This window comes from Poecilia latipinna, unplaced genomic scaffold, assembly GCF_001443285.1.
Source record: "Poecilia latipinna isolate Pla-1442-1.1 unplaced genomic scaffold, P_latipinna-1.0 Scaffold797, whole genome shotgun sequence".
In the NCBI taxonomy this organism is placed as follows: Eukaryota; Metazoa; Chordata; class Actinopteri; order Cyprinodontiformes; family Poeciliidae; genus Poecilia; species Poecilia latipinna.
Genome location: NW_015113413.1, coordinates 402,028 through 427,081, shown reverse-complemented (window position 1 = coordinate 427,081; position 25,054 = coordinate 402,028). Strand labels below are relative to the sequence as shown.

At 39.0% G+C, this 25,054-nt stretch overlaps 1 protein-coding gene and 2 non-coding genes across 9 annotated transcripts in view; 2 read left to right on the top strand and 1 right to left on the bottom strand.

Annotated features, from left to right (window-relative positions):
* Nucleotides 1-24,835, bottom strand: part of LOC106956212 (ATP-dependent 6-phosphofructokinase, platelet type-like) — a 28,140-nt gene extending 3,305 nt beyond the window's left edge. The window contains exons 1-19 of one of the 7 annotated variants that reach the window (XM_015046905.1): nucleotides 24,582-24,835; nucleotides 17,481-17,554; nucleotides 16,210-16,287; nucleotides 14,503-14,692; nucleotides 14,258-14,423; nucleotides 14,133-14,177; nucleotides 13,802-13,910; nucleotides 12,127-12,222; nucleotides 11,129-11,221; nucleotides 10,917-11,042; nucleotides 10,673-10,737; nucleotides 10,496-10,565; nucleotides 10,243-10,284; nucleotides 9,026-9,172; nucleotides 6,869-6,939; nucleotides 6,573-6,660; nucleotides 5,020-5,172; nucleotides 1,830-1,994; nucleotides 597-658 (exon numbers count right to left, since the gene is read on the bottom strand). In XM_015046905.1, coding sequence (XP_014902391.1) covers nucleotides 597-658; nucleotides 1,830-1,994; nucleotides 5,020-5,172; nucleotides 6,573-6,660; nucleotides 6,869-6,939; nucleotides 9,026-9,172; nucleotides 10,243-10,284; nucleotides 10,496-10,565; nucleotides 10,673-10,737; nucleotides 10,917-11,042; nucleotides 11,129-11,221; nucleotides 12,127-12,222; nucleotides 13,802-13,910; nucleotides 14,133-14,177; nucleotides 14,258-14,423; nucleotides 14,503-14,692; nucleotides 16,210-16,287; nucleotides 17,481-17,554; nucleotides 24,582-24,690 — 1,949 coding nt within the window. In that variant the 5' untranslated portion in view covers nucleotides 24,691-24,835. Of the gene's footprint in view, nucleotides 1-596; nucleotides 659-1,829; nucleotides 1,995-3,314; nucleotides 3,468-5,019; nucleotides 5,173-6,572; nucleotides 6,661-6,868; nucleotides 6,940-9,025; nucleotides 9,173-10,242; nucleotides 10,285-10,495; nucleotides 10,566-10,672; nucleotides 10,738-10,916; nucleotides 11,043-11,128; nucleotides 11,222-11,747; nucleotides 11,844-12,126; nucleotides 12,223-13,801; nucleotides 13,911-14,132; nucleotides 14,178-14,257; nucleotides 14,424-14,502; nucleotides 14,693-16,209; nucleotides 16,288-17,480; nucleotides 17,555-24,581 lie in introns of all 7 variants that reach the window. The other 6 variants (XM_015046904.1, XM_015046907.1, XM_015046909.1 and 3 more) reach the window with 6 other exon arrangements.
* trnar-ucu (transfer RNA arginine (anticodon UCU)) lies at nucleotides 15,053-15,141 on the top strand. The gene is given in 2 exon segments: nucleotides 15,053-15,089; nucleotides 15,106-15,141. It is a non-coding gene; the product is annotated as a tRNA-Arg (tRNA).
* On the top strand, nucleotides 15,340-15,428 carry trnar-ucu (transfer RNA arginine (anticodon UCU)). Its single transcript is given in 2 exon segments — nucleotides 15,340-15,376; nucleotides 15,393-15,428. It is a non-coding gene; the product is annotated as a tRNA-Arg (tRNA).
* Nucleotides 24,836-25,054: the final 219 nt, after the last annotated feature.

Genomic DNA, 25,054 nt, shown 5'->3' with positions numbered 1-25,054 from the left:
TCATGACATGTGTTATGTCATGTTTATGACAGTGTCATGACAGTCTTATTCACCCCCCTTCAAATAAAGTGTTACCCATTTCAGAAAACTGTTGATTAGATGGGATTAGATGTGGTTTAAAACTTTTTCCAATAGAAGTTGTTCTTGTATTAAACCAGATCAGTTCATCATGTTTTTAGGTTCATTAAACTGCAGTGTATTGTGTTTTACTCTCCATCCATTGCAGTTCTGTTTTTGGTGTGCTGTAGTAAATTATTATGCAGGTGCACCATTCAGCACAGCCTCACAATGTCACCTACGCTCTGTTCAAAATATTACATTTGTCCTATTTCCACCGAGCTTCGTCCTGCTGGGAGCATTTTAAACACTGCAGTGGACTAAAATAACCGCAACACACAACATCACAGGAAGCCTGAAGGGTCACTTTGAGGTTTAAAAGGCTGGAAAATCACATAATAACAGAGTTTTCAACAATGGAAACGTTTTCATGGCAGTTTAACATTTTCATTCGTTAGACTTTTGTGTGTTGACTAAAGCTAGACCGACACCAGCAAATTGAAAACGTAATAATCTTTCGCAAAAAGAATTAAACTCACCGGAGCACCAAGCCTCTCTGGATGCTCGTCTTCATTTTCTGCGTCAGATGCTCGACGTTGGCCTGGAAACAGAGGGAAGACTTAACGGGAACCTGAGGGAAGGACGCCTGCTGCCTCCAACCTGGACAAGCAGCTGCAACTCTGAGACTCCTCAGTGTCAGTGTGCTTTCTCCACGACACAGAGGCGCAGTGCAACACAAGCACCACCAGAGGGCACCACCAGCACTTTTTTAGCAACTGAACGCATAAGGAGAGATAATGTTTATTTAATGTTTGTTCAAGAGTCCATTAAGGTTCTTCTGTGAGATTTTAATCACTTCTCCACATGAAAGAATATTCTAAAGTTTAAATATTTCCCAAAAATCAGTACATGGTTTTAGTATTTAAAGTTTAACATTTATGGACTTTGTCAAATTGTAAAAAATATACCTAATGCTTATCTTACTTTATTGAAATCATTCATAGGCCATTGTTATTGTAGTTTTGCACAGCACATTGTTTAAGAGTGGTTGTTTTAAATGTGAAGTGAATGGCATGTTCAGATCTTGCTCTGCATGCCATTCCTCCTGCACGTACTCTTCTCCTCCACATCGCTGTGTTTGTTGTTGCTGCTGTCTATGCAAGCCTATTTTAGACAATGTTTCAAATTTTACTCCATTTATTCTTTATCATCACCGTTCTGTTGTCTGCTACATATAAAGTCAATATGATTAGAAGCAGTTTTCTTATCTGCTTATAACAGAGTGTATTGATCATCTAACCAAAACCTTAAATGTGAAAAACTCTTAACTTCTCATGGAAACTTTAATTTTTAATAAATGCCTCAAACCTTCCACTACCCCTCAGTAAAACATTAGAAACGATTTGAAAACAAAAAAGTACAATTTATTAACATTCTTATCAGTAAAGTTAAAGAAAACAAACATCCAGCTGTTACTTTTACAATGTAAAAGTAACAGCAAACACTGACAGTCCTGCCGTCTCTAATCCTCTAAAGAGATCTGGCTGCTATGGAATGAATGATGCAGCTCAGAGGTTATTTATAAAGTCCCTTGTATGCATATCTTTAATCTGGCTCACGTGCAAATTCCTGACACAACCTGACTGCAGCAGAAGCAAGATGCATGTGAACTAAAGTCTGATGTACCAAGTTATCATAAAGCATCTGTGCGGTGCGAGTTACTCAGCAGGTTCATAATTGTTATGCTGCATTAAAATGTATTTGAATCTGACCTGCAGGTCACGGATGTCAAACGGCTCCTCGTAGATGTAGACGGTGTCGGCTCCTGCAGCCAGACCGCCCACCGTGGCCAAGTAGCCGCAGTAGCCCCCCATCGTCTCAATGATGAAGACCCGCCGCTTGGTGCCGCTGGCAGACTGCTTGATGCGATCGCATGTCTGATTCACACAGAAGTTACGCAGTTTTAAAAAAAAATCTAAACATTTCCGTCTCTGTTCGGGCATGCAGCTGCAGAGAACACATTTCAAAAGCAGAGCTGAGACAAGTCAAGCTGGATCCTGTCAGATACTACACAACATATGATGGAATTATGTACTGGTGATCCGTTTGGAATCAGAAAACCTTCAAACTGGAGGATAAAATAATAAATGGCATAATTATGACAGATGAAAATATGACAAAACAGCAGCAGCTCTGCTTTAGAGGATAAAATCCCTGCAGGGTATCAATATCACAAAGATACACAGGCTGACTCCTCATATGGTGCTGCAGTGATGTTAAAATCATGAGCTTTATATTCAAGTGTTTGCATAAAAATTAGACACTAAAGCTTCACTACTTAAAGTGGCAAATATATTCTTTAATTTCCTGACAGAAAATAATCTGTATCAATTAGAAATAAGAAATAAAAGAAATAATCAAGCCTAAATGGTAAATAATCCCAGTCAGCCTTGTTATGTTGAAGCACTGGAACATGTTATTCTTCTAAGTGGAGTCAGTCTTTAACCTCTGAAGGTGTAGAAACATTCAAAGTCAAGTTGTGCATCTCACTGGACGAGTGAAATCAACCAAATCAGAATTCAATTTATCTCCATAACTTCAATGGAAACTTCCTTTTGGCAAAATTCAATCCATCAAAACATGCAGATATGTGCATATTAGTGCACTAATGTGCACTAATATGTAAGCTACGCAGTAAACAACTTATGAAGACACTCAGTTAAACATGCAGGCAGCGTACTCACAAGCTTCTGTTTGTCCTTTGATATCTGAAGTGGTGCTGAGGGGCTCAGCAGACATGTTACCAGATTCATTTGGGATTTTTCTTATTGCCTTGAACCTGTAGGTATTGTTAAGTTGGTTGTACAAGAAGACCTCAATAATTTTTATTTAAGTTCTAATAGATACCCCAAAATATGCAACAATGAAGCATTTGCCTGATTTTCCCGATCTAGACTTTCAGACGTAGTTTAGATAACAATGATCAAACTTCCTTTGCAACTATATTTTCATTGGCTCACCAATAAGTGAGAATGTTTAAGTTTATGATTTTAAATCTGTACATGGTTATTCTGGGGCATTACAACCCTTAAAACCATCAAACTCTATCCTTAAAAAAACAAGCAGTTACTGTTACGTTCTTTACAGAGGATCTGATGTCATCTTCCAGTAAAAATTCAGCTCATTAATATACTGTCTTCTCATTCGTTTTTCTGGACTCATCACTCATTGGTTGTGGTTCTGTTTTTGGGCCTTACCTCCACAATGGCGTTGAGCGACGTGTCGGCTCCCAGACTGTGGTCAGTGCCCGGCACATTGTTACTAATGGTGGCAGGCAGAATGCACATGGGAATGCAAAACTCCTTGTAGTTGGCCCGGGCCTCATACAGCTCCAGCAGGGACTCAAAGGCCTGATGGTGGTGGCCCGTAATATGCAGTTAGACCACTAGGGGGGGAACTTACAGCTCTATGTGTCTTTACCAACTGATTATGGTGCCCTGGGCTCCCTCATCCTGTATCCTTCTTTTCTATCGAAATGTGTTGGGTTTAAACTCAACTCTGTTTTGTCTACAAAACATGCCGTGCTAAAAGCAGTTTCATGTTTTATACTAGCTAGAAGGGAGCGGTGACTTAGAAAGCAGTAGAAAATGAAGGATACATGAACAGGGCAGCCGCTTTACTTTAACTGGAGCCATGAACATTCAGCTCTGTAATGGGTGGGCTGCTTAGCTGGCTCTCTCCAGGACGTCAGGGATGGGGCTTTGGCTTCTCATTGGCTGAGAGGGGACAGAGCAGGGCGCAGGGTGAGGTCATCGCAGTGACAAGTCACGGTGTTGACACACACAGATAAAGGCCAAGGTGGGACTGCAGAGGACCTGCCTCCATTTATGTCCATCTAGCAATGAGTCTTGAAACAAAGTCAGCAGGTTTGACTTTAATGAGCCTTTCAGAGGAAACTTACAATCTGTGTCGTTTGGAGGAGAAATAAGTCGGAGCGCTGGCCACTTACTGAGTGTTTATCAGCACACAAACAGCAAACTGCACTGACACAACACACCAAGACCACAACGACCGAGGTGCAGACATGCAACACGTCACTGCATGCTCTGACTTACCTCTGCAGACCAACTCACCTCCAACAACCAACAGCAGAGACATGTTTCCAGCTCATCAGCTCCATTTAGGGAGAATTAAACTCATCAGGTGTGTTGAGAGAACTACAGACTGTATGACGTCTATTTTTTATTTATATCTGCTGTACTATATGTATCCATCACTGTTATTTAATTACTTTTTCTATGTGAGAGCAGGTGTATTTTGATTTTTCCTACAAGGTCAGCCAAGGTTAAGCAGCTAAAGGCTAAAGGTCAAGCTTAAAAGACCTTAAAAGAAGAACCTGTGATAGCTGAAGGAGATTCAACATCAGCTCACAAACTACCAATGAAATGGATTGATGTGAGCTTCATTTGGACTGAATTGGATTGTTTATGCTGGAAAAATGGACCAAAAATGGACACATTTTTAGGTCCAAAAATGTGTTTTTTTTTTACACTGAATCAAATACCACCAACCCCATAACTGACTGACTCACTCCAGGAGATAATTAAACCTAAATCTGGTATCTGACTTAAGTCCAGTTCTACTGCTTCGCTTGGTTGACAACCATTCCAAAAATGTTTTTTTTCTACCTGTTAATTTGATATATTTCATCAGTTTATTGTCTAAATACACTGATCTAACTTTGTAAAATTAACTCAATATGTCTCAAAGAAAGCCATATCATTCAGTTGCATGAGTTTTCTCCAATTAATAATAATAAAAAGACTTCAATTGTCACTTCCTGTTTGTTGATTCTTGGAAGCGAGCTGGAAGTCAGAAGAGTCCCAAACTCTGATCGACTGGACGGCGTTTGACTGACACATCCACAGACACTCGCATGCGCTCAAAGTCAGCCACACTTACGTCAGTAATGGCATTCAGAGCTGTGTCTGAGCCAATGCTGAGATCTGAACCAGGTATGTTATTGGAGACTGTGGCTGGGATCATAACCATGGGCACGCAGAACTCGGGGTGTTTGTCCCGTGCCGAGGAGAGTTCCAGTAATCCAACGTATGCCTGCAGCGTGGAGAGCCAGCATCTTATTGGTTGGGATCAGGAGATGAATGGTGGAGAAGTGAGGCGTAATGCTGAGATATTAACGTAGCAGAATGAGAACCAGGATATAGAAAAGCTTTTAGGTAAGAAAAAGTCCAGGAAGAAGCTGCAACAGCAATAAGATCCAAAGGAAGAGAGTCGTTAGCTTAGCTGTTTGGTTTAACATTAAATTCTTCTTCTTTGGTTACAAAAGTCTGTACAGCTTAAAAGGAGGGAACGCTAAGAAAGATTTTAATAACTTTTCCAAACATGCTGGAACCTTTTGATCTGACCTGTGATGTGAAAATTGAGTGGGGAGACAAAACTCATGATGAATGTGGTTTGTCTCCCAACAGGGAGGGAGGGAGTATGATGTGGGATGGGGGGCTGCTGATGGGAGAGATGTGGTGGGAAAATTACAGGCATTCTTGGGAAAAACGAAGTTCAGCAGACAAGCGCAGTGGAGGGAGAAGCCAAAGGGAGAGAGCCGAGCCAGTCACTGCAGGCACCAGACATGCACAGGAAGCTGATGTTGCTTGTTGCACAAAAAAGATACAAAGATGAAAAAATTTAGCTTTTCTTTTATCGGCAAAGCTGCACTGATCTGTCAGGGACACCTGGAAACAGTTTATCCATTATCTCATGGAATCAATAAATAACTGTGATTATTGGAGCAAAAAGTTGGCACTGCAGCCAGTGCTGTGCACAACAGGTGTTGCAGCTTTGCCAATAAATAATACACATACAGTACTGTGCAAAAGTTTTAAACCAAACCTAATTTCTTTAGAAGTTGCTTCCAGGGCACCAGATTTCTGAAAATGACTTCATGTCATTTCAATACTTTGCACAGTCCTGTGTTAAAAGTAAAGCCTGAAACAATTCCTTATATATCAATTAGTGTTATGTTTAAAAAGTTAAGAAGTCAAGACATGTTTTTTTACTAGCTGAGATGTTAAATAGAGACAGAGAGCAAACAACTCAAAGAGACTTGATAATAAAGAACAGGTCATCAGTGGATCTGAAAGGTGTACAAACACCGTTTAAAATGCCAGGCTTTCAAAATCAGCTTAATGTGACACATATCACATTACAGAAATAAATAAAGTAAAAGAAAAACAAACAAATCTGTGGAAATGCCTGTCAGTTTAGCAGGGATGGGTACACTTTAAGATCCACTGTAAAACACAGGACAGCAGCAGTGGAATCAGGTTACAATGAATAAAATGAGCAAAATCAATAACTGAACAATCATAACAGAGCATAAAACAACAGAATGAAATTCTAAAAGCTTAGCAATACTTTTATATTTAAAAATATTAAAATAAAAACTGAAGTTTTAATAGAAAATATAACTTTGTCTAATAAGTAAAAAAGCAACATACCTCAAATCCTCCTATAACAAGTAAAGCAGTGATGTTATGGATCCTCATCTGCTCGGCAATTTCATCCAGATGTTTTGCTGGAAGAGTTCTTAACGGGGAACAGAGAAAATCTGCTTTATTTAGGACTTTGTTTTATAGGAAATAAGACGTCACTCATTCCCAAATATAAAATGATCAAAGATGCAGCAAAAGAAACTGAAAGGGATAAATTAAATATTATCAAATCATTTTGTTTGCTATGTCTTCTTCATACTGAAGATGTTACAAACTTCGTGTTTGGATGTTTTTGTTCTCACCGTTTTGTCCCCAGCAGAGATCCTCCCTGGCCGGTCCAGCCTCCAACATCTCCCCATTTGATCTCCTTGATCTGAGAACAATAAAACAAAAAGCTGCCGAGGTTCTTCTACACGACTGCAGAGGAAATACAGAGAGAAATTCCTGTTTCATGATTACATCTTGATTCCCTGTTAACAGACAGACGACGTGTTGAAGCTGTTCATGAGGTGTGCTGACAGATATTTGCTGTTTCAAAGCAACAAACTCAAGTGATACATATTTATTTAGATTTGTTATGTGACATAAAGGATAAATATTAGTAAGCTAAAGCAACATTTACCAATATGATTATGAAAAGATTAATGTTTTATTGCTATTTTTATATTGCAAAGCAAAGAGAGTGGCTCATTTTTTCCCCTTTCCTCTTTTCATATTGCATGAGTGCAAGCAGAGTTTTACCAAACAAGCTGCTCTTCACCGCAGTCTGTGTCCTATTTAGAGGAGCTTTTACTCGGGGATCACTGCTTCACGTCTCAATCATGTCTAATCTTCCTCTGTGACCACTCACCTCGGAGAGTAATCGCTTCCCACAGGTCAGCACGGCTCTGCTGGAACATCCAAACACACGTATGTGTGTATCCGTGTGTGTATCCGTGTGTGTGTACAAGCGAGTGTGTGCCAGCCCTCAGCAGAGCATGCTGCAGACCGGTTCTTTGCATGAATGGAATCGCTGCTGGGGAAGGTTCTGTAATTGGCTTACAGTAAGCAGAACTGTTTACAGGACGCTGCTGCTGTTGTCACTGTGGTCATTAGGGCTGAGAGGAGGCGGTCAGTGACGGGGCATTCATGTCCTGCATCTGGGCTCAGCCGAGTCCGTTTACCAGGACGCCTGGCAAGGCTGCATGCAGACTGAATTTTAAAGCTCTCATATCAAGCAGGATACTAAAATTAACTACTGTCTTGTTTCTTTTTATGACACAAGGTAACTTTTATTCAGTTGTAATAAAGAACTTATTGCCTGCATGCTATGAGTGGTAAGCTAACCTTATCACATTCATTTCAGCACTCTGGGTATTCCATAGAAAATGATCATTACATCACCTTACAATGCCGTTAACATGATATAAGCAGTTTAATCATCCAGACTTTTTGGAGACATAAAAACATTCAAAGTAATGAGCATGAAACTCTTCACATGTGATGCAAATGTTGGAACAAAGAATCAATAATAATTGAATGTAGATGTAACACTTACTGTTAGATTAGCTGATCTAACAACCAACTACAGTATCAGAGGGTAGGGAATTATTTTTCATCATCCTTAAAAATGATCAGATTCAAACTATTAAATGAATGATGCCACAGAAAAGTAACATATCCACTCATGGTGTTAAATAAGCACCACTGATCCCAGCAGGTAGGAACAGAGCAGGAGAACATCAAAGTGTATTCAAACACATTCTTGATTTTTCTCCTGTTTTCTTACATTTAGACCCAGTGTGACTCATCTAGATATGCCGATACTTTCTCAAAACCTGAGTGTAGTCTTTCTGCTGCACCGTCACCGTACGCCTGAAGCTGATTATAGGAAACTCATCTATAAACAGCAATTAAACTGAAAAGAATAGAAGCTAAAAACTGTTCCATGTGGAAGTTTCTAATGTGGGAGAAAAAGATTTAATATTATCAGTTATAATGCATGATTTGTTTTCCAGATGTAATTCAAGTCATGAGAATGATTTCTTAGTAAAATTATATTTTCAGAAAAAAAATGCTTTCTTCCATTCTGAAAGTAACTCATGTATTTCCTTAAACAAGTGGTGGTTTGATGAGTTTTAACAGAAGGAAGGCTCTGATAAAAGCCTTTGTTGTAATAGTTTTATCTACTATGAAAATAGAGAAAACTTATTCTAGCTAACCTTCAGTTACTCTGAAACAATGTGCTGCAGTAGTTTGGAGGAGGCTGGAAGTCAGTTTTAATGTGAACAAACTGTAGTTTTATGACCAAAGAACAGTTTGAGGATTCATATTTTGCTCAGAGGTTTGTCTATTAATAAGATACTGATGCATCCTTTGAGTTTGGCAGCCTATTTATGTCTGTACAATTTTTATACTTAATTGGACAAAGAAAAAAGTTGTATATTTTTTTATTATTTTGTTTGTTTGTGGTGACTCACCTGTCCTTTGTAGAAGCCCTCAAAGCCGTCGTTGACAGCAAACATTTTGTGGCCTTCTGTGATTCCCACCCTGACGGCAGAACGCACGGCGGCATTCATACCGGCGGCCGGCGCGCCGACGTTCATCACCGCCACGTTAAAGGAGCTCTGAGGATAATGGAGGGCAGATTCTTCACACAAAGACACGTAACCCTGAAAGGTGCTAAATATGCAGGAGATGAAGCAGAATCGGGCTACTCTGCATATGCTAAGGCCGTATGCTCTAACACCAAGCATTGCCATATCTTTTAGTCACACCTAATGCGTGAATTTCACATTTAGTGCTTGAACATAGCATATGTAAACCTCAGCATTAAAAGTGTTTGAGGAAATGAAATAGTTCTTGCAATGAGAACCTTGCATGCAAGAAGCCACATGCTTCTAGAAATGCAGAGAAGCAGCAACTTTTGTTTTCTCATGACAACCACAGAAAACATCAGCAGCCATCAGCTTTAAGAATCTGCTGAGCACTAAGGACCAACAAGACGTTCAACATGTCAGAACCTCAAAAAGAAAACATTTCAAAACTTCTGCTGATAAAGAAACCAAAACTTCAATTTGACTGAAAATTGTCTAAGTAACTCCTGAGTGTGAAATAAAACTTTCTCAAAAACTGTCAAATTTCTGACTCTGATATTAACATTGGAACATTAAAGTGACTTAGAAAAAAGTCATATTTTCAGAATCATTTTACATTTTCATCTGAAATTTTAAGGTACATTATCAAATTCATATAGATAAGTGTTGTCAGTCGTCTCTTGAATTCAGCTTAAGCTAAGCTCAGAAAAACAAATGTATGTTATGCACTTAAAAACTCTAACATAATTTTGAGTTATGCGTAATGTTGCCAGCATCTTTCTCTCCAGACTCAAAGCTTATTTTTTTATACTTATGTGAAGCATAGGAGTCATTACCTGTGTGTCTTATGCTTCATAATCAATGCAATTCTACAACAAAGCAGAGCCATGAACAAATAAGAAAAGATGGACAGAGCAACTGGTGGGGAGCACTGACCCTTTTGTGGCACTCTGTTACCATGACAAAATGAAAATATTAATTTAAAGGGATTTATTTGAAATGGTAATTAGAAGCTGACAGCTTGATAAGGAGCTAATTTGCCTAAAACTAATGGTGCAAACTACACCTGCAGAAGCTGCAGAAGCTGACCCATCACATACATGAGATTGCTCTTCATCCCCTGCCTCCTTCTCTTCCTCTCCCTCAAGTCAGTCACAGAAAAACAGAGACTCTGTTAATGTCACAAAAAGACCGCAGCACCCAGGATGCACCTGACCAGGCGGTACCTTATGCTAACGTACAAATCTCAGAGCAGCTGTTGGAAAAGATGCATCGAAGAAATTAAAAGAATGGATTTCTGGTTTGTTTGTATTCTTCATGTTTTTTGTGGTGTTTGTTTGCAGTGGCTCTTACATTTTGGAGTTCAGAGCGAGCAGTTTGAGAAGCAAGCAGTCTGTAGGTGCTCAGATTATTTTCAAAGCTCCTGCACATTGAAAACAGTTAAAGTTTTTAGATAACGCAGATAATTGCTTTACAATTTCTTAGCAGATGGCTTATTTGCACATTTCATGAGTTTTGTCTCTGTCCTACCTGCCGCGCAGTCTGACCGCCTCATCAAATTTCTTCTCATCCATGGCCTTCTGCACCTCTTGGGTCTGATGGCAAAACAGAACAGCTGCTTTACTGAAAAACAAAAGCATTCAGCATGTAGCTGGTCTTCTTTTTGAGCACGTCTCCTGGTAACTACTGATACATGGTGAGTAAAAGCACCTGGGGTTAGTTTCAGAAAATAACTTTCACCATACCTCTGGTCAACACGAACAAACCGTCTTACCATCTGAACACACTCCATAAGCGGTAGTCGAATAGCCTGGTTGCCAACTAGAGACACCACACAGGCAGGTGTGTCTGTGGACGCCTCCAGTAACGCCAACACTGCCTCCACGCCCATCCGACTGGCCTGGGGATTCATTTCAGCAGGGGTTTACCAATCCATCTCCATGAAAGTGAAACAAATGGAATTGTAATTGATTCATGATGATTTACCAAAATCCTGTCAAAGGCAGATGGAGTCCCACCTCTCTGCACGTGGCCCAGGATGGTGACCCTGGTGTCAAAACCCAGGCGGCTCACTACCAGCTTTGACAGACATCATATATTAACAGAAGTAATGGAATTGCTTTTAAAATGAATATATCCTGCTATAATGTCTATAGATGTATATTATAATATAAACATTAACTCAAGGTTCCCATTGAAACAATAGTGCCTCCTATTAGCTTGGTATTTGGAAGACTTTATCGCTTCTTGAAATGAAACAGACTTAAAAAAAAACAGGTAGGACAAATCACACAAAAGTAACAGAGGAGAATTCATGCAAAACATCTCCTGTCATGTTGGTGTGTGCCAAATAATGGACATGCAAGGTCAACTTTCCAGAACGAAAATAGGGCTGAAACAAAAAATGATGCGAGAACGGAACAAAAAAAAAGGAAAATTAAATTGTGCATTTTTTATTTTTTAGAAATCACCACATGTGAAGCATAAAAGGCGGTAAGTGTTTCCGTCGTGAGGAAACCAACACCGTGAAGAGAAGAAAAAACTCATGCTTATGGGGGAGGATTGGAGCATCCACCAGACGACGAAGCTTCGCGACCATACTTACGTCCTTGATATAATCAGGGGTTATTGCCTTGTTGTGGCAATCAATGGCACCCTCAGCTACAATAATAATGTTCAGCCTTTTCTTATCAGCACGGTTCTAGAGAAATATAAAAAGCACAAGTATTTGAAAACATGACAGAAAACGTTTTGCAGTGCCACAAGCTGGATCGAACGGTGGAGGATGATCTCAGAACAAAACGGGAGGAAACTTCGACTTGTTGCCAGTTGCCATCTGTACTTTGCCACATTCCTGTCAGCGTGGCAAGAATCTCAACCAAACTGAAATTATTTATGAAAACTTCTCGAGAACCATCCGTTTCCACTTAGTGTTCCAGCTGTTGGTTCTCCTCTGCATCAGTCTGAGACTGAGCTTTACTCACTTTCTTCACTAAATCAGAGGTAATGTGTTGTCCTTGTCTGTCAGTGGCTCCTTCAGCAACTATGATAATATTCAACCTGGAACCTCGAGATCGACTCTAGACAACAGCAAAAGCACAATGAAGTACGTTGGACAGTAATGACAGCACAATGCCTGGAACTCTGTGTTCAAACCGCACAGTTTTAATTTACAAGTGCTTTGGTTGGGGTTAAAAAGGTTGTGCATTTATTCCTATGACAACAGATGTTACAGTGAAAAATTATTGATTAAAAATATTTCATGATATCTTCTTGAAACTATGCTGTCTCAGAGTTGACCTGCTTTTTCATTTCTAGCCAAGGTTGGATTTAATTGCTCTCTTGTCTATGTTTAGTGCAGTGACTGATTCCTGAAATGAAAATATATTCTCAAAAATGATTTTGATCCGATTGCAACTGTCTTCGTAACGTGACTAATATTCTACCTAAAACTGGACTGAACAATGTGAACTCTAATGCGACTAGCTCAAGTTGATATGAAATGTATTAGACATGTTTATAAGCAACTAAATCCTCTGTATTTTCATTATGATGGTTAATTTTGTTCATAAAATATTTTTTTACATATTGTGGGACTTTTGTTTGACAGTCTGCAGTAAAACAATTGCTCCAGACCACAGAAACAGGAGCTTAGCAATATTCTAGTTTTTCATGGGCAGCTGAGTGGAGAAGCTGGGTGCAAACATCAGCTTGGACTTTGAGTTGTTGTCCATTTTTCTTTGGAGTTTATGGTTAGTGCAGCTTTCTGACTGATGGCTTCATAAGCACAACTGCCATTGATTTGCTTTAGCTATCCTTCATGCAACATCATTATTTGACACAGATATCGATGTGACTGCCAAGACCGTACACCTGTTTGAATCACTGACCAGTGGGTGATGTACTGTTTGCATTAAAGTGACTAAAATACTCTGTGGTACAGTCAAGAACATCTTAATGACCTGTAATATACTGTATATTCACAGGTTGTGTGTTTGAATCTCACTATAGCAGCAGTTTTACTGAGCTTTCTAAGACATGAGGACATTCTTAATGATAGGACAAAGGAGTGACTTCTTATTCCTCAGGGAACTATAAAGCTTGAATTTATGATCATTATTGCTTGTTTATTAGCCTTGACGCCTGTGAGATCTTGAAAAATCTAAACTCCCTCACTCAGACAGACTTTCCAAAATTCTCATCTTGACGTCTGGAATGATTTTTCCATGATATCACACAACAGAGCAGAATGCTTTAGGCGTTACCTTTAAATACATCTGCAAGTTGTTCTTTAAAAGCTATGAATTAACCAGAATCGTACAAAACCAGGACTTCATCATATTGGCTATCTTAGTGTATGTAAACTTTTAACTTTAAGGAAGTTTTGTTTTTTATAAACACGATGTAAATAGTTTCAACTGTGAATGTGTTACAGACCACAAAATGACCGACTGAACTGAACTGATTGTGTTTGAGAAAGACATCATCTTATAATTTCATCAGTAAACTATTATGATTAACAGAACAATGCCATTCATTGTCCTAGAGCTGACTGACTGTGTGTCCCAAAGAGTGGTGATGAAGAAGACTTCTATGCATTTGTAATGAAAACATCTTCTAAGATGATTGGCCTTTTAAAAGATGAAGCACACAGGTTACCTCAGACAGTTTCTGACACATGTTGTCTTCCCAGCCGTCTTCAGGAGGCATCTCTGGAATGAAAACCCAATCTGCTCCACATGCGAGGGCACTGACTAACGCAAGGTATCTAAACACACACATAGACATCCATATTATTTTGATGTAAATTGGACTTTGGCCTGAAATGCATTTATTAAAAACATAGGCAGCCAAATTGGCACCATAACATCATATGTCTTAGAACAACCTTTATAAAGAAAAAGATAAGCTTCCAAAACTTGCAACATGTTTTTAAGAATTTGCATTTTGTATCTTTTTCAGTAATGTGATGCATCTTTAATTAATTTACCCGCAGTGTCGACCCATGACTTCCAGCACAAATGTCCTCTGGTGACTGGAAAACAAAGAAAAGAAACGGTTCTATCAGTTTAAGGAGTTACTCATATCTTCCGGTCTTTTTGCAACCATACTCACCTCTGAGCCGTAGTCATGATAGCATCCACCACCTCAATGATCCGATGCAAGGCTGAGTCGGTGCCGATGGTCATGTCGGTGCCACAAAAGTCATTGTCAATAGAGCCAACCATCCCGACAATGTGAAGCTGAGAATGACTTCTGGCTGCCTCTTCATCTATGAGCCCTGCACAAAAAGAAAGGACAAAGAGTTACAGTATGTAAAGCTGAAACACAGAAATTCAGACTTTAAGGTGAACAGTCACCTTGCTCTATGAGTTCATTCAAAAGGCCGCTCCACTCTTCTCTGAACAGGTTGGCTCCGGTCAAGCTGCCGTCCCCACCGATCACACACAGGTAGGTGATGCCCCGCTGAACCAGGTTGTGAGCGGCTTTTAGTCTGCCCTCATGGGAGCGAAACTCTTTACACCTGGCACTGCCAATGACAGTGCCACCCTAGAGACAGAGGCAATCATAGCAATTACTCTAAATATAATTCAATAGTTGTGACACATTTATGACACTGAAACATTAAGTTTCTGGACAACTGTGATTCTTTGCATTTGCAGAGTTTGGCAACGTCTAGTATGCATTTATTTAGGATGTGAAACATTTTGCAATATATGGGATGCTTACAATTATTAATTAATTAATGGGTTCGAGTCCCACCAGAGTCACTGCTTGCTTGTTTTTTATAAATGCTTTTTACATTTATAAAAAAGGAAAGTCATTCAAAATTAGACAACTTATGTTGAAGATGCACAGTAGGAAACTCAACTAACAAAGAAAAAAATTGGAAACAGACTCAGGGGAAAAGGCTCTGTGGCGCAACGGATAGCGCATTGGACTTCTAGATGGTTGAGGAGGTTATTCAAAGGTTGTGGGTTCGAGTCCCACCAGAGTCAGTCATTGCTCTATTTTTTTATAAATGCTTTTTGCATTTATAAAAAAGGACAATAATTCTATATTAAACGAATCCAGGTAAAAATTCACAATAGTATTCAACTACCAAAGAGGTTGTACGTAGCTGAAAATCTCTTGGTGGAAAAACTGTGCTTTACATGTTTAAGGTTTTCCTGAACACCAGCAAACACATGGATAAAGGCTCTGTGGCACAATGGATAGCGCATTGGACTTCTAGATGGTTGAGGAGGTTATTCAAAGGTTGTGGGTTCGAGTCCCACCAGAGTCAAATTTTATCAGAAGGAAAGATATCCTCCTTTAAATCCTTAATAGTGAAGATAAACGATAGCAAAGTCAACTCCCAAAGAAACTACGCAGAGCCAAAAACCTCTTGGTGAAAGAATACTAACCGGATGATACTCCTTAAAGACACAAATATGTTATTAAAATCTACTCTGCTCCATTTCCCTCATATTCTGTCAAATTACAATGGTTTGACCATTTACAAGCAGCTATGAAAAGACAAACTTTACATATTCTTTGAAGAATTTCAGATATCTGCTGGTGTGACTGGATAAGTCATGTTTTTCTATTTCAAAGACTTGAAAAGCAAAGTCAGTTGCGATTTTAGATCCAGATGTTTACAGGAAAAATAAACTTTGTATGATCAGAGACTTACTAAAAAAACATTTATTACAGTATTTAAGCAAGACTATTTCAGAAATATTTGCCTAATAGGCAATTTAAACATTTAATTAAGACTAACAATTTCTGTGTGCATTTTGGAAATATTTAATTGTATTTATTCATCTACTGCTGGATGTTCACTGGAAGATTTTAGAATATAAAATTCACACAAAATTCCCAGTATGAAGTTATAGTTCAGACACACAATGTGAAGCTTTCAAAGACTTTTCCTCCAGATAATAAGGTCCACAACCACAGCCTGCTTTTTCATGCAAATAACATTTATACCACAGTTCATGGCACTTGAGAGCACCATGATTTACAGCAGAATAAGGGGACATGAAGAGCGTGTAGCAGAAACTTAAGCTGCAGGTTGTGCTGACCACTTGCAGAACGCTGGAGACACTTTCCCACGTCGCCTCTTTGATGTAGTCTCCACCGTCTACCATCCCCTGGTACCCCTGAGATGAAAAACCAACAGCAAGGCAAGAAATCAGTCACTTCTTATTTCAAAAATCCAAATTTGAAAGCAATAAGCAGCAGTAAGAATTTAAAGATTAAAAACTGCTTTGTTCTAAAACAGTCAGACAACTGGATTATTGTTAATTCAATTTCCCTGTAGTAATCTGCTTCCACACAAATACCTGCAGTTTAATGTATGCTTTATGTTTCACGCGGTTAACCCAGACTAACCGGACAGTTTAGCTGAAGTTAAGTAAAAGCTGCACAAAAGCAATTTAATTCTTCCCCTGGAACCATCATTGTTTTTAAGGTTATAATATAACATAATACATGTAAACACACTTTGAAAATGGCTGGATATAAATACATGAATCAGTATCATTTTCATACAGGAAGGAATCTAATATTGTCTGTAATTAATTGTGATAAAAAAGTAATTCATGTATTGTCAACTGCTCTGTCATCAAATTTAACACATTAGAAGATGGAGCTGAATAACATGCAAGCTTCATAAAACATAATGTATATATGCAAAGGCTCACAGCTGTCAGGCTGACTGTGGGTTATAAACATATGCAAATCTTATAGAGGGATCAGATGCCTTTCTGGTGACCCTATAGCCAAAAAAATAGAATATAGACTGAAAGATACTTAAAAACACCACTTAAAGATAGAAGTTTAAGAGTTTTTCATTCAAAGGAGGGAAAATATTATTTAGTTATTTGTTTCAACGGAATAAACATCTGAATTTAAGAACGTAACAACAAACCACTTCTAAAATCTAAGATCTACTTTAATAAAATGTTTTACATTTTATTCATTTGTTGTTGCTTGTGCCATTTAAATCATCATATTTATGAGCCTGATGTGAAATATTAACTGTAAATGTTTAGTTTTAATTACTTACATTAATGTTCCCCAGCACAGCTCAGTTATATGTGAATTATTTTATATCACGTTTTAGTGTATAAAAACTAAAATAAAAGCGAATTAGTGCTCAGGAATAAAACGTAATGTTACGTTTAAAATGTTTTCAGGCCAGACTGGAGAAGTCAGCTTGACTCATGCTGGTCCCTGATTCCCAGTGATAGTCCAGTACAGAGGAGCTGTCAGCACAGATTTAGTGTGTAGCTGAGAGTGGCAGATACTGCAGACTCTCCATCGTCATGTCTGGACTCTGAGTCATTCTCACCTCGTGAATGAAGTAGACTTTGGCTCCCACATAAGTCCCCATTCGGACCACAGCCCGGACGGCTCCATTCATGCCTGGGAACACAGAGAAAATCAGAGGCTTTTCAAGCATTTTCAGAAAGTTGATTATTGCTACAGACATAAAATTGGTGCTATATGATAAACAGTAAGCTCATCTGTCACAAATGAATCACGTCTCATGCTTATTTTTCCCAAAACAACCAAGAGAGACTGTATCCGAAAGGTACTTAACATATTGACTTGTTTATATTCAAGAGCTAAAAGTTCTTAAATAGCACTTTGGTTAAAACACACTGCATAAATAAAGTCCCATAACTCCATAACTCTAAGAGCTTCACACCTCTGAATCTATTTTTACAACATTCTACAACCACAAGCCTCAGTGAGGTTTTCTCTGATAAAACTTCACACTGACACACGACCAGGAAGTCCAGATCTACAGATGCAAGGCTGACAGATTTTCCACCTGAGCTGTGCATCTCTGCAGCTCCTCCAGCGTTACCATGTGCTCTTTGGTTCCTTCCCTGATTAACTCTTTCCATGACTTGTCAAGTTTAGGTTTGTAGATCTCCTTTTGTATTCTACTTTTTTCACATGCTGGATTGAACAGTAACCTGTGAGCTGTTTCAAGCTTAGAAGATTATTTTAAAAGCTGATCTCTAACTTCATTTTTAATCTATTTAGTGTTTTTCTCAGTTTTAATGGGATGATTTATTTGTTCCCCACAACTACGTGTTAATTATTTTGGTCTACCTCATAAAATCTCTGGTACACACTCAGTTGTATTGTGACAAAATGCGAAAAAGCTGAAGGCACTGCATGAAAAACTGTCAAAAAAGGAAAAGTTTAATGAATTTCAGCTACAACACTTGTATTCATTTTAAATGAACTTTTACAGATTTTCATAATGTCAATCCTGTCACCATAATGACCATGTAGTGTAAATCTGACACCTTCATGGCCTCGGTTACCTATCTACCGACTGACCTCAGTGTCCTGCTCTTTAAATAAGCTGAAACCAGCAGCATAAACAGGGAGGAGCAAGATGAAGGCTGGAGGAAAGGAGGTCAAAACGGAGTGAAGCTGAGACAGAGAGCGAGCCGGAGAGCCGGAGAGCCCAGAGGACGCTGTGCCAAGTCAGAAAAAAGCCTGTCAGAGCACTTAGTGCAATTAGACATGAGGCAGGCTTTAAATCTCAGAGTAAGTCTGGGATCACAGAGCTGCTGCTGATTTACATTAACAGGTTGATCAGAACACACCAGCTTGTTTATGTGTCGGTTGATAGATGGTCGTTTTCTGAGGTAGATGTGGATTAAAGGCAGGATTTTAGGTTTTCATTGTTCCTCAGACTCAGAGACGAAGGTGACGAGTCTTGCAATCCAAAGGTTGTGGGTTTGATTCCAGCTTTCTCTTGCCATATATAGATTTGTGTTAAAAGCAACTCAGGCTTTTAGCCCTGAGTTTCCTACCAATCTGCGCATTGGTATCTGTTGGGTGAATGTGTGTCTGGTGCAAACAGTTTTTGTTGGTCATTATGACTGGAAAGGTGCAACGTAAACTGTTTTGCAAAGATTAAAAAGCATTTTTTAATGGAGTTGTACAATTTACAGTGTTTAATTTAAGGGTGTTTATTCAGTGAGTAAAAGTAAGATGTTAAAAATCATCATTATTCTCATGGCCCTATGCTCTGTAGTCCAGTGGAGTATTTCCTGTGCTGCTGCTAAATGTTGCTGTGATCCTTTGACCCTGCAGTATTCTGTGGTGAAGTGACTGCAGGGCATGTTGTTCATACACAATGCTCAGCTGCACAGAGCATTCCCCATAGAACCCTATGACATTTATCTCAGTGCACAAGAACAGACTTCCTGCAGCCAAACATATATTTCCTGGTGGCCTGAATGTTTTTGTTTGGTATTACACTGTTTTGACTTGTAACACATAATGCAATTATTCATAACAAAAAACTATTTTTTTTTACTTCTTGGTTTAAATTATGTTCTCTGCCTATATTCTAAGTATCTATGTGACCCCTGTTGGTGTTTCTTGGTTTGAGTTTTCTGCATTGTCTTTTCTCGATAGCTTTTCTTCCTGTTTCATTTTGTGAAGCATATTCCTCGAATAACCTCTGACCTTTGACACCTGGTCATTGTTTGCTAACTGTCACACACGTCTTGTTAATCCATCACTTCCTGTATGCTCATACCCAGCTTCCTTTGGTTCACCATCTGGTCTACGTCCATGCCATGTTTTTCATCCTACTGCCTTTTCAGTTTTAGTTTATTTGAAAAAGCAAAATTGTTGCAGTTTTTTGCGTAGAGTCACTTGCATTAATTATTTTGCATTTTATTTTGGGTTTGGTTCCTACAGGGTTACTGAATGTGAAGTTCTTGTTTTTTTGTTTAAATATTTTTCAATGTAAAAAAATTATATTGGAAATACAAAAGGCAAGAATATAGCTACAAGAAGTCTTCTGGCTTAAATATGATTGAAAAGCTGTGAGGGCATATTAACAGGCTACTCATTAATAATTTTAGTCAGCAAACAGGTTTTATTTTCTCTGTCTTTTTTTTAACTTTCTTTATCTTTTCATCAAATCGCTGTATGTGAACTCTTCAGGGGTATTTGTTCTAAGTACATCTGCAAAGTTCATCACAATATTTTACATAAGCAGTGATATAAAAACAAACATGGTGAATAAAACACCTGGTTCAAGTTTTCAAGAAATGCTCTAAAGGATGGGAGTACTTTGGTTAAGCTGAGGATGAACAGAGATTTAAAGATTTTGGGAAGAACAGCAACACAAAATAAACACATGATGAGGTGAAGCGAAAAAAAAAAAAAACACCTACAGTTTGTTTTCAGAGAAGCCAGGCAGGTTTTCTGTTTGATACGTTTTTCTCTGAATGTAATATTTATATTAACCTTTTAGCGGTTTATAACTCATTAACCTGTATGAAGAAGTTGTGCAGCTGACCAAATTAAATTTGACCTCCTCCTGCTTTAATCTGATTTAACTTTGTGTGGATAATACTACTACTAATAATAATGATATCTAAATTAGTTACATTCAACACTTTGAGCTCAAACCTAATAAATGAAATTATAAACACAAGTCATTTGTAAGTTATGTAAAAACGATGTATTCTCCAGTATAATGAGAAAAAAGGTTCAATAGAAACTGATTCTTTTTCTACTGGAGTTTTTTTTTATTTCCAGCCAGGCTCATGGTGACATTCTGGATACTTTGGTATTCAGTTGATTTGTAAACACAACACACACCGGCTCTCACAGCCCATCCCTTCTCTGGCTCTGGTCCGCACTGTGTGTGGGATGTGACTACTCATCGCATGGTGGCCTCATTCTTTACTCTGCCCAAAAGCATCATCACAAGAGCTCATTCACTAAACTTGGCAGAGAGAAGAGGGTCCCAAGCCGAATCCCACAGCACTAGAATTAATCAGTGTGCGTAATTTCACCGTTTACCTCAGTCACTGACACAGAAACGTATGGATGCTGTTTTACATGCAATCTGAAATTTGCTGAAGCAAGATGAGCAGTATGAGACCATCAATTTTAAAATTATTGAATTCAAAACAAACTATATGTAAAAGAAGCTGCACAATGTTTTACAGTGAACTGTGTTAATAGAAGCAGAGCAGCAGCAGCAGGAAATCCCAGCTTCCTGCCAGTTGAATGACGACAGACCAGTTCATCAGTTTAAACCAGGTCCAGTTACTTTCCATTAAGGACGACCAATAAATAAACTTTAGTTGACCAACATGCAGTCTGCAGCATTGAAGCACAAAAACAACCAGAAGGCACCTTAAAGAAGCAGTGACTGATTAAAAATGTGAAACAGTGGATGGAGAGAACAGTTATCACATAATCTTGCATTTTAACTAGTTTCCAAATGTAACAGATTAGTTTAATTCCAGCATGTTAGGGATTAGCCACCAATTATTTCTTTTATGTACACACAGGAACAATACAACCACCTTCAGAAGTTCCCTACTTAGAAAATGGAGTCACTTGTTTGTGATTTAATGTCAGTTTAAATGCACAGTCTGATTTTTGCAGAATCTCTATAATTTAAAGTGTAAAAAATAAAAATCAAGCACATCATAGCATAACTTTTCAGTTAAATTTGGTTTAAATCTTTAAGTTAAAGATACATTGAATGTTACACTTTAGTTGGTCAATGTCAGTTTAGTCCATTTGATTCCATCCAGGTTGTAAATAATGTTCCACCATGCACAGGGCGGCTGTGTGTTCAGGCATTTAGCTGCGTACTAATCAGGACTGAGTGCTGATTGGTAACCAGGAGTCGATGCAAACATCTCAAATGTGTTTGAATTTGACAGCAAACCTAAAGAGTTTTAGAGAAATCAATACCACAAATAGATAAAAATGAGCAGGAAAGTCTTAGGTTTATCTATCTGCAGTGAGTGTGTGTTTTTGTGTGTTTTTGTGAGACAGATGGAAAATCTAACAAATTGTGAAAATGCAGTGAGGTTATCACCTCCCATCATCAGTCATCAACACGTCCTGGTGAAAACCTGACACACCTGAAGCTGACTGATCCGTGACACAGCGGATACAGCAGCTGCTGTAAACTCAGCCACAAAACCAGACTTCAAACCACAGGATGCAGAGCGTTTTAAAAAAATACATGATTAACATGTTTATTTAACTACAATTATTCAGATACATCAGAAACAACCCTTCTCAAGGCTTTTTGAGGCATTTTATGAAGATGTATATAAAATATATTAATTTTCTTTTTTTATTTAATATAGATTCAAATCAGATTCACAATTGAATTCAGGTCACATGATCATGTTTTGATCTAAATTGTTTAATTCTCTGGTCATTTGTTTTAACTAAGCTGCTGGAAAGTAAACTTCCTCTTCAGTTTCAAGTCTTTTGAAGCTTATAAGTTTTCAGATGGCACAAAAAAACAGACTTTGTGAGTCTATTTCTCTATCCACATGCTTCAGAAGCCCTGTGTGACTTCTTTAACCTTGGTTTACGTAACTGTAAGTCCTAAGATCTTTTTTTCTATTTATTTAATCTCATTTTTACCAGGATAAAAACCTATAGAGAATAATAAGGGAGTCCAGGCCAAACAACATCCCTTACATCTAAATGATGTCTGCCCTGAAGCATACAGTGTCCCATGATATTTGATTTAGATGGATTATAATCATGCAGAAAGCTTGTGTATGGAGAGCTTTTATACAGTAACATCTAGACTACAAACACTACCTCTCCAGTAGTATTTGCTCAGGGCTTCAGATGCACACAGACATCAGTGCTCCCAGATGAGCTCAATGAGTCTGACTGCATCACTTTCACACTGGCTGCCCAGTTTTAAAGGTGCAGTTATAATTAAATCTCAGCTGCTGCCACAAGGAGACTGTCCTAAATACAAAGACTGTCCAGGATGCACAGCAGGGGCTCTGACAACTGAGAAAGAGCACATCCGTCCACTCTCACAGCAGCCTATAGGCACATAGTGTTGTGTAACAGCCAACAATAGCACTGGTTTAACTGGTGCATGTATGTGTCCTACATGGCAAAGTACAACACGTTCTATGCATATGGAGAGCCGATCAGTAATCACACTCTAATGAGGTTAAAGGTGCATTCTGTGCAGGCTGCAGGGACGCAGTTAGAGCATTGACTACATAAAAATCATCCAAAAGTTGAATTTTAATGGCAATCATTATTATACTGCTTTAAAAGCAACTTTTTTAGGTATTATTAACGTTATTTTTGCTCTACAGATTCAGAATTCAGTCTCTCCATCACACCATCATCTCTGTAATACTCGCGGCTCCTCACGTAGCCTGTTTGACCTTCAGTGACAGTAGACGTTAAGTCACTGAAGGTCACCGGAAATAGATTCCAAACCCTTTCTAAATAAATAGGCAACCTCTAACAGCGACACTGGGCCGTTTTAATCTGAAAAGCTGCGCCGGATGTAGATTGTTTAATTCACATAAATTGATGTTGGTTCAGTCGTGACTCAGCTTCCGTGATGCGGGAGGAATTATTTCTGAGGCAAAAAAAAAAAAAAACAGCTGACAGGAAGTTCAAACCACAACATTTTACAGCTGGTAAATGAAATGAGGGGCACTTTGAAAACTTTTATATGCATAAGAAATATATATGACTAATACATATTCTAAGTACATAACCCAAAAAATCTACATAAAAATCTTCAGAAGTAAGTTGGAGTGCAGTTAAATCCTGTCATATGGGGTTGCGTTACTGGAACTGGAACTGCTGCACCGACTTGTGGAAATAGCAGATAATTAAGGCTCTGACATGCCGATCAGGTTGGGTGGTAACACCAAGCCCCCTGGGGGATGCGCGCGCGGGCCTGCGCCATCTGTGCATACACGCATGGCGCAGGTGACGTTGCAAATTTAGAACTCCTCGCATTAAAGAGCTACGACGTAATCAGTCACCTGTTGACACTGAACCCGCTTCTGCATGTATGCACGAGCCTTGAGTCACGAGGTGTTTCTGCTGTCTGCCAGAAACACCTCCAGCGCGTGTTTATTAAAACTTGTAGCATTTCCCTCTGCAAAGAATGCTGCAGCATCCCCGCAGAAAGCAGAGACACCGGGGGGCGAGCGCAGACTGTTGCGTAACAGTCCGGAGGATTCAGGAGCACACACTTAAATCCCTAGCAGAAAAAATATTTGATATGTAAAATATGAAAATTTATTAGGAGGAACTCCTTTCTCCTTCACTTGTCGTGACGCGCTGATATCAAAGCACACGCTGTTCCTGCTGCCCTGGCAATGCGCAATTTGGGAAGCTTAGCCAGATACATCCTTTATCGGACAAATGCCTGTCTGGAGTGTTTCTCAAATTAAAAACAAACAACTGATAGACTAAAATCAACATAAATTACGGATAAATTATTAAGCTCTTATACTTTAATGTTTCCAGTCGGTTTAGACAGAAAGTGCCCTGACAGGCTGCTTTAGGAGCGGGTTAGATTCAGCTCTCTGATCCCGCGCTGATCCTGACTCCAGCTCCCTCTTACAGTCCAACTTGACTCTGTTACCTTGAGCATCTCCGCCGCTGGTCAGCACGGCGATGCATTTCCCAGCTCCAGAAAGATTCTCAAAAAATTTCCGGGTGTCCTGCCGCTTCGGTCCCGTCGCTCCGGCCATCTCTCGGTCTGCCAGGGGTCTCTGCGCGGCTGTCGGTGAAGTTTAGCTGAACTCCTCAGAAAGCCCACCGGAGGGTAGCACTGGGGGTATCTGTGGCAGAAGAGAGGGAGGCAGTTGAAGGGCCGCAGCGGGTACCGCCCCCCTCCTCCTCCACCTCCTCTCCAAAGATCCTACAACAGGACAGATTACTGCCTCCTTTCCTTACAAGGATGAGGATTTTACACCGCATCTCTGTGGAAAAGTAAGAGATAGAGGGAAAAACAGCAAGATATTATTTAAAAAACATTTTAAAATGTTTTCTTGTCTTAGTTTTAAACCGCAATTTTGTTCCTTTGCGTTTTAAAAACAGACGATTTAAGTAACT